The sequence below is a fragment of the Triticum dicoccoides genome, chromosome 6A (genome assembly GCF_002162155.2).
Source record: "Triticum dicoccoides isolate Atlit2015 ecotype Zavitan chromosome 6A, WEW_v2.0, whole genome shotgun sequence".
NCBI lineage: Eukaryota > Viridiplantae > Streptophyta > Magnoliopsida > Poales > Poaceae > Triticum > Triticum dicoccoides.
In genome coordinates, this window is record NC_041390.1 from 452,741,069 (window position 1) to 452,750,724 (window position 9,656).

General features: G+C 44.2%; 1 protein-coding gene across 1 annotated transcript in view; it reads left to right on the forward strand.

The window, feature by feature from the left end:
- Positions 1-9,455: 9,455 nt before the first annotated feature.
- Positions 9,456-9,656, forward strand: part of LOC119317221 (E2F-associated phosphoprotein-like) — a 2,675-nt gene continuing 2,474 nt past the window's right edge. The window contains exon 1 of the mRNA XM_037591649.1: positions 9,456-9,648. Coding sequence (XP_037447546.1) covers positions 9,567-9,648 — 82 coding nt within the window. The 5' untranslated portion in view covers positions 9,456-9,566. The remainder of the gene's footprint in view (positions 9,649-9,656) is intronic.

Below are 9,656 nucleotides of genomic sequence, written 5' to 3' on the forward strand. Positions count from 1 at the left end.
ACAAGCATGATCATCTAAGGATTTGCCCTCAACTAAGCTAGTTGGGGTTTCAGCACGAGCACATAGGGATCGAAGATGATCCAAGTAATAAGCTTCAGCAGTGTGATAGATTTTGAGTGGTTCTTCAACCATTGGTTCAGTAGGTACAACTAATTTTTTGGCATTTTGCGTTTCCTACCCATGACTAAAGATAGAAAACAACTAAGAACAACAAATAAAAATTACTTAGTGATAAAGCAAACAAGCACACACGAGAATATTCACCCCACTCTATTGCTCCCCGGCAACGGCGCCAGAAAAAGGTCTTGATAACCCACAAGTATAGGGGATCAATTGTAGCCTCTTTCGATAAGTAAGAGTGTCGAACCCAACGAGGAGCTAAAGGTAGAACAAATATTCCCTCAAGTTCTATCGACCACCTATACAACTCTACGCACGCTTGACGTTCGCTTTACCGGAAACAAGTATGAAACTAGAAGTACTTTGTAGGTGTTTTTGGGTAAGCTTGCAAGAAAGTAAAGAACACGAAAATAAAAGCTAGGGGCTGTTTAAATAAAGACACAACTAAATTAGTTTTAGTAGAGAGCTTTTGTCAACAAGAAAGTTATTTGTCCCTAGGCAATCGATAACTGGATCGGTAATCATTATTGCAATTTTATTTGAGGGAGAGGCATAAGCTAACATACTTTCTCTACTTGGATCATATGCACTTATGATTGGAACTATAGCAAGCATCCGCAACTACTAAAGATTCATTAAGGTAAAACCCAACCATAGCATTAAAGTATCAAGTCCCCTTTATCCCATACGCAAACAACCTACTTACTCGGGTTTGTGGTTCTGTCACTCACGCCACCCACCATAAGCAAATCATAAGCATATTGCAAACCCTACAGCGAGAATCCCTCACGCTTGCACGACACGGTGTAACACCCTCGATGTGACTATAGCTCCCACGTGTCGAGGCACGACTTAGAGACATAATCGCATTGAAGGCATATGTCGCAAGTTAGGCAATCTTCACAACATCCCATGTAATATGATAATAAAAGGGGAGATAACATAGTTGGCTTACACTCGCCACGTCAATCAAGTACTTAAATAACATTACATCATCCAAACACTCATGGCCCGACTACGGCGCCAAAATAAAAGAGAACCCAACATGCGACAACGGTCCCGTTCACCCCCAACTGGGCACCACTACTGATCATCGGGAAAAGAAACATAGTATCATTGAGAGTCTTCGTCGAACTCCCACTTGAGCTCGTACGCGTCTCCAGGAGCGGAATCATCAGGCCCTGCATCTGGTGTAATAGTAATCTGTGAGCCACAGGGACTCAGCAATCTCGCACCCTCGCGATCAAGACTATTTAAGCTTATAGGTAAGGCAAGATAAATATATGGAGCTGCAGCAAGCGACTAGCAAGTATGGTGGCTAACTTATTCGCAAAAGAGAGCGAGAAGAGGAGGCAAAGCACGAGCGAGATACTAGAGAGTAACCTGCACAAACATTACTGCAACACCGTGTCCACTTCCTGGACTCCGCCGAGAAGAGGCCATCACGGTAACACACTTGGTTGATTCATTTTAATTTAATTAAGGTTCAAGTTATCTACAACCGGACATTAACAAATTCCCATCTGCCCATAACCGCGGGCACGGCTTTCGAAAGATCAATCCCTGCAGGGGAGTCCCAACTTAGCCCATGACAAGCTCTCACGGTCAACGAAGGAATATACCTCCTCCCAAGATGTTCCGATCAGACTTGGTATCTCGGTAATTCAAGACACTTCGACAGGTTAAAACAAATCCAGCAACACTGCCCGAATGTGCCGACAAATCCCGATAGGAGCTGCACATATCTCTTTCTCAGGGCACACTCAGATGAACACTACGTACAACTAAAACCAACCCTCAAGTTTCCCCGAGGTGGTGCTACAAGTGGCTCTATTTGGACCAACACTCAGAGAAGCACTGGCCCGGGGGGGTTTAAAATAAGATGACCCTCGGGCTCCGGTAACCCAAGGGAAAAAAAGGCTAGGTGGCGAATGGTAAAACCAAGGTTGGGCATTGCTGGAAAAGCTTTAATCAAGGCGAACTATCAAGGGGTTCCCATTATAACCCAACCGCGTAAGGAACGCAAAATCCGGGAACATAACACCGATATGACGGAAACTAGGGCGGCAAGAGTGGAACAAAACACTAGGCGAGAGGCCGAGCCTTCCATCCTTTACCAAGTATATAGATGCATTAAGATAACAAGGCAATATGATGATATCCCAACAAGTAAATAAAAGATGTTCCAACAAGGAACGGCCTCCAATCTTCACCTGCAACTAGCAACGCTATAAGAGGGGCTGAGCAAAGCGGTAACATAGCCAATCAACGGTTTGCTAGGACAATGGTGGGTTAGAGGTTTGACATGGCAATTTGGGAGGCTTGCAAGCAAGTGGTAGGCATCGTAGCATTGGCATAGCAAAAGAGCGAGCAAACTAGCATAGCAAAGATAGTAGTGATTTCGAGGTTATGATCATCTTGCCTGCACAGTTGTCAGAGTTGACTGGATCCTCGAAAGCAAACTCAACGGGCTCCTCGATAGCGAACCCGTCTCCCGGCTCTACCCAAACAAGACAAACAAGCAACAAGGATACAATGAACCACGTGCAAACTCAGACAACACGATGCAAATGCTACAGCACTCAAACATGGCATCAAAATACATGGCAGGGATGCACACAAGATGCTTAACAAAAGTCTAGCACTGAGCTACGGACAATTCATACATTAGGAGGTTCAAACAAGCATGGCAAAAACGCAAATGGTAAAACAGATCTCAGACTTAGTGAAATTAACACTTGTCTGGAATTTCAGATCATATAGCCCTCTTCGGAGCAACAAAACAACATGCTACAGGACCTGAATATGACTAAGAAAGACATGGCATGGAGCTACTCAACAAGCTTAACAAAAGTCCCTTAGTGACCTTGAGCCAAAAGGGGTCACAAAATATACTAACAAGCACACGAACATAGCAAAAACATAATCAGTTTTCAGACTTAGTGAAAACTGGGACATGCTGAAACATAACTCACGAAGGCATGTTTACGAGCTCGATGCACTCACCACGGTGCAAGTCATGGCAAGACAATCATACATCCCTTAAGAAGGCACAAAATGCAAGCTAGACATGGCAAGAACAATGGCATAGCAATAACATCGGCAAAATCGCAAACAAGTTGACGATCTGCCCAGATTCGCAATGAAGCAAAAGTAGAGCTTGATTGACTCAAGCTAGGGTGCTCCATAATTGCAAACAAAGACATGGATGGATAGAGCACTACAATATTAACAAAACTCCCTTACTGATCATCCTCAAAAGAGGCACGGATCACTAGGAAACAACATGAACATAGGGCATCATGAGATAAACAATCCCAGGACTTAGTGAAATTACTAAGTCCCTGAAAACAGAATTAGCAGGTGCACCACTTTGCAAGCTTGCACAAGTCACCACACACATCCTAAAAATATATGGGTTGCACCAATGGAAAGATGACAAAAACCTTAACAAAACACATGTAGAACTCACGGGCATAGCATGCACACAATAATCATGGCAAAAATGACAAAAGTGCTAAACAGAGTAACAGATCTGACAATTAACTCAAGTAGCCCTCTTCTAACAGCATTTCGGGCATCAAGATGAGCTCAAATGAAAATGATGCAATGGAATGAAATGATGTACTCTCTGAGATGAACATTTTGATATGCTATATGCCCAAATCGGAGTTACGGATGCAAAGTTACGGGGCCGCAAATAGGGGCATATGAACTAAGAATATCCGGGACTTAGTGAAAAAAACTACCCCTAGGGTTTACTGTAGCAACCCCGATCCAGATCGGATCTCGCGGCACTGTAGCCGGCCGGACCTGAGTTCGCCGGAGCCGGCGTGGAGGAGGGAGGAGGCGGCCGGCGAGGGCGCGGTCGCCGGTGGCCGAGGCGGCGGCGGCGGCGGCCGGAGCTGGGGCGACGCCGGCGAGCTCCTGCAGTGGCTTGGGGCGGCGACCCCAACGACGAGGCGGCGGCGGACTGGGACGGCGGTGGCGGACGGCTGGGCGGCGACGGCCGAGGAGGAAGGCGGCGCGGGGCGGCCGGCTCGCGGGCTCGCGGGGGCCTCGCCTGGGCCGGGCGGGCCGATGGCGGCGGGAGGTGGCGGCCGCCACGTGTCGATGCGCGGGTGGCTGGAGGCGGCGGGCGGACGCTGTCCGGCCCCGTCCGGGCACGTCCAGCGGCGGCGGCGGATGGATCTAGGGTTTAGGGGGGAGGGGAGACCCGTGAATTTTGGAGGGGTGTATATATAGGCATAGAGGGAGCTAGGAGAGTCCAAATGAGGTGCGGTTTTCGGCCACGCGATCGTGAGCAAACGCTCTAGGACATGGAGCAGAGTTTGGTGGGTTTTGGGCCAAATTGGAGGGGTGTTGGGCTGCAACACACACGAGGCCTTTTCGGTCCCTCGGTTAACCGTTGGAGTATCAAACGACGTCCAAATGGTACGAAATTTGACAGGCGGTCTACCGGTAGTAAACCAAGGCCGCTTGGCAAGTCTCGGTCCAATCCGGAAATGTTTAATCCCCACACATGAAAGAAATCTAGAAATGACCACCGGAGGAGAACGAAGCGCCGGAATGCAAAACGGACAACGGAAAAAATGCTCGAATGCATGAGACGAACACGTATGCAAATGCAATGCACATGATGACATGATATGAGATGCATGACAAAGGCAACAATACATGGAGACAAAGACCCGAACCCGAGGAAATAAATATAACTTAACACCGGAAATGGCAAGAGTTGGAGTACAAATAGGAAAAGTTACATCCGGGGTGTTACACACGGAGAGCACCATAGGACAGCACCAATAATAAAACATACAACTCAAACCAATCATGATCATCAAATAGCCATTAGGACAAAACAGATCTACTCAAACATCATAGGATAGCCATACATCATTGGGAAATAATATATAGCGTTGAGCACCATGTTTAAGTAGGGATTACAGCGTGTAAGAGAGAGGTTACACCACTGCATAGAGGGGGGAAGAGTTGGTGATGATGGCGGTGAAGTTGTTGGTGAAGATTGCGGTGATGATGATGGCCCCGGCAGCGCTCCGGCGCCACCGGAAGCAAGGGGGAGAGGGCCCCCCTTCTTCTTCTTCTTCTTCTTCCTTGACCTCCTCCCTAGATGGGAGAAGGGTTTCCCCTCTGGTCCTTGGCTCCCATGACGTGGGAGGGGCGAGAGCCCCTCCGAGATTGGATCTATCTCTCTGTTTCTCTCTGGTTCTGCGTTCTCTTCTGACTCTATTCCACCGTTTTGTATATATATGGAGATCCGTAACTCCGATTGGCCTGAAACCTTCGCCGTGATTTTTTTCCGAATATTAGCTTTCTTGCGGCAAAATAAGAGTGTCAACCGCCTTACGGTGGGCTCACGAGGGTAGGGGGTGCACCCTAGGGGGGGCGCCCCCCTGCCTCGTGACCACCTCGGGCACTGGTTCGCGTTGATTTTCCTTCCAAATTTTCCATATTTTCCAAAAATAAGCTCCGTCCGTTTTTATCCCGTTTGGACTCCGTTTGATATGGATATTCTGCGAAACCAAAAACATGCAATACACAGGAACTGGCACTGGGCATTGGATCAATATGTTAGTCCCAAAAATAGTATAAAAAGTTGCCAAAAAGTATATGGAAGTTGAATAATATTGGCATGAAACAATCAAAAATTATAGATACGACGGAGACGTATCATCGACCCCTAAAAATGAAGTTCTTCGACTGAAGACTTTGGCTTTCTGAAGACTTTGAAAGTGAAGAAATTGGTGCAATCCTGAAGACTTGGTATTCATTCGAGGAGCATGAAGACTTTTGTTTTCGCAGTTTCATTTTCTCTTTCTTGAGTCATAGGAAACACCGTACTGTTAAAGGGGGTCGAGCAAATACTAAGGAAAAATTTCCATGTGATGCTCAACTCAAATCCTACCTACCAATTCTTCCGAGTGAAGCCATTGGAAATCTTATACAGTTCAGTCAAATTTCTTCAGTGACAAAGACGAAGTTCTTCTGGTCCCTGAGGAATTTGTTCTGACCGAGGAGTTAGGAATTCGACAGTGCGGATTGCCTACACAGTGAGGAACATGATAGCCCTGAGGAATTTGATACTCAAAATTCCGACCGTTGCTGTGCTATGTGCCAGCTGTCCCAAAATATCTACCCACTTAACGGTCATATCATTGAAGGGAATTTATGTCTTATCATGTCGGGCTGCTCCCTAGGCTATAAATAGCCACCCCCTACAACCACTAGCTGGTTGGCTGCTCTGAGAGAAACTGACATTTGTCATTTGAGAGCATTCCATTCTCCGAGGACTTTGAGTGAAAATCATCAAGTGAGGAAAACTCAAACCCAAACACCCACAAACCCAAAGTGATTGAGCATCACTGAAGAGATTGATCCTGCGTGGATCCGACGCTTGTTACCTTTGAAGACTGTGCATCTTCCAGACGGTTAGGCGTCATGGTCTAGAGCATCCAAGAGGAAATTGTGGATCACCAAGTGACCAAGTCTGTGAAGGTTTGGAAGTCACCTGAACACTTACCACGAGTGATTGGGCGAGGTCTGTGTGACCTTAGCTCAAGGGGAATACGGTGAGGACTGAGTGTTCTGAACTGCGTGTTCAGAACTGGGTGTCCGGGACTGTGTGTCCTCAAGTTTAAATACCTAGCCGCCTAACCAGACGTACAACTGTCACAGCAGTTGGAACTAGTCTACCAAATCATTGTTTTCACTAAGTTACCTAGTTCCATTTCCTCAACCCTTCCATTTCTTCTTTTATGTGTTGAGTGCTTGTTCATATCTATTTGAAGACTTTGACTAAAGTCTTCCTCTATTTCCTCAGTTCAATTTCTTCAGTATGTTTGTCTTATCTTGTGTTTACGCTTTCTGTACTCTGTACTTGTTTTCATTTCATCATGGAGACCATGCTCATGCACTGCTATGTATACTTCTGAGTACTTATTCCGCTGCAAGTAGTTTTTCACTCAGGAATTTCCTCACCCGCAAATTCGTCAGTGAAGAATTCATAAAAATCGCCTATTCACCCCCCTCTAGTCGATATAACACACTTTCAATTACCAAGATTCTCATCGTCCGCCTCAGTCCTCATGTAAACATCATCATCTTCAACGCTCAAGGTGCATGATGTGTCCACTACTGCATTTGCAAAGATTGATCCAGCTACAAATTCTAATATTTTAATGATGGAAACAATTGCACTTAAAATACCATCACCAGAAGCAAAACCAGATGAAGTCAGGCCAACGTTCAGAACTCCGTGTGTTGCACAGGAAATTTTGTACTGAATATTTTTTTGTATCGATTCCATCTAGCACTAGTACGTAGTCCAAGTTTGTTTTTATGTGATCAGTTGGCCGAATAGTTAATTAGTTGAGATAAGAGAGAGTCCTAGTAGTACTTGGTTTCCGGTTTGACTAGGAAAAAAGATTTAGTTTGTTACGTGCAGTAAGGAAGGTTTGAGTCGGTTTAGGAACTAGATCATGCGTGCTCTTTAAATACTGGCCGATCTGGCCGTGTAAAGGGTCAAGATTTGTTTTCGCGTGAGTTGAATAAAAGTCAGAAAACGTCCCGTGTCGAGGGACACTAAATATCGTGCTTGCCTTTGCTGATCCATGACGGATTGTCGCTGGTACGCGTGGAGTTGATTCATCTACTCGACGCCAGTTTTTGATATTACGGTCTTGTATCTTGGCTCGATCGGAATTTCTTGTTGCTGACGCTAGTACCGTGAAAGTTTGGGCCGACAAACGACTCGCGTCTAGTCGATCCTTATCAGTGCATTTATAGAGAAGCATCCATGACAACATTTTGTATGTGAGAAATTTTACTTACATTGTCCCTTGTCTTCAAGCACGACATTCAAAAGCTTTTGACTGGGTCAAATGAGAGTATTTGATTGACCTCCTCCAATGGAGAATCGGGTACCCAAATAGATCTCATTCTTAATCAATTGGTCAAACTCACACAACTAGGACTTCTCCCGATGATCACAAGCCATAAGAGGGTGATCTTGCAGGTACCGCGACACCATAAAATGATATTCATACTTAGCTCATTGCTCCTAAGCAGGTCTTGTGCAGAGACAAAAAAGCGGCACTCGAGCACCTTGCAAGTCTCTAGCTTTTCTTGAAACACAAACTTTCTAACGTGCAAGCCATGTAGCATACATGTATCAACTATTTGCATTTTCTTTTGAGACTCGTGCAATATTCCTATATTTGGATCCATTGATGTATCCTTTAAGATTCGACGAAAATCAGATACCTACAAAATTCATAGGTGGGCACAATTAGAAGTAATAATTAACGTTCTAAACTTTAAAACTTCAACATTTTGGAAAAAAAGATTCAAAAACATTTGAAATGTTGGATTCTAAGTTTGCACAAAGTATGAAATTCAATTAATTTTGAAATGTATTTCACTTAATCTCAATAATAATTCAATATATATTTCATAAAAGTTTCAAATGCATTTTAGTCATGATTCAATAATATTTTAATATACTTTACTAATTTTGAAATTCAGTTCAAAATTTTCAAATGCTTTTGGGATGCGTTTGGATCATGACACGACACTATTGTAATACATTCCGTAATAGTTTCAAATGCATCTGAACATTTTTGAGTTGAAGCTGCATTTGAATCTTTTGTGAATGTATTGAAATTTTACTTTATCATTACTGAAATTAAGTGAAATGCTTTTGAAATTAATTGAAAGCTTTACGTAATAATGTCGCCTTAAGCGGTAACTATGGAACCCCATAATGGCCTAGCCACTAGCATGACACATTAAATATTACATTATTCCAAAAAATCCAAAAAACTATTTTCATTTTAAAATGCCATCAAAACTAATTTTAAGAAAAACTAGGAGTAAGGGTAAAGACAAATCACCAGGGAATATCACACAACCAATAGAAAGGGAGAGACACTTTCCACACGATACTTTTACATATTTTATTTCTGATTTTGCAGGTCTCTTTGATAATACAAAAATATTTATACGAAAAAACTGCATGTACTTTGGCTATGAATGTTCATATGTTTTGAAGAAAAAGTTTGTGCATGTGGGAAAAAATGCACATATTGTTTTAAACGAATAGAGTTGTTCAGGCATGTTACAACATATGTAAATTTATTTATAAATTAATTAATTTTTTAAAAAAAGATCAATAAATGTGGAAAAAGGGAATAAAAGAAAAACAGGAAAAAAGACAGCAAATGAAAAAAGGAACACGTTACCGGGCCTGCCCACCAGCGCAAACGCTTCAGGCGGCGCGTCTAAGGCGGCATATAGGATTTGCCGCCTATGTTTCGTGCCCGCAGGCCGCACCCTCTCCCATCGTCAGAGAAGAGAAGGAGAAGAGGAAAGAGCGAGAGGGCTGGAAAGAAGTAAAGGGAGACTGCGCCGAGGAGTACAAAGGATTCATGGAGCCCGAGGTCTCCAAGGAAGCGGAGAAGCAGCCGATGGAGGCGGAGGCCGGAGATCCAGCAGATCCCCGCGACCTAGGTAACTTG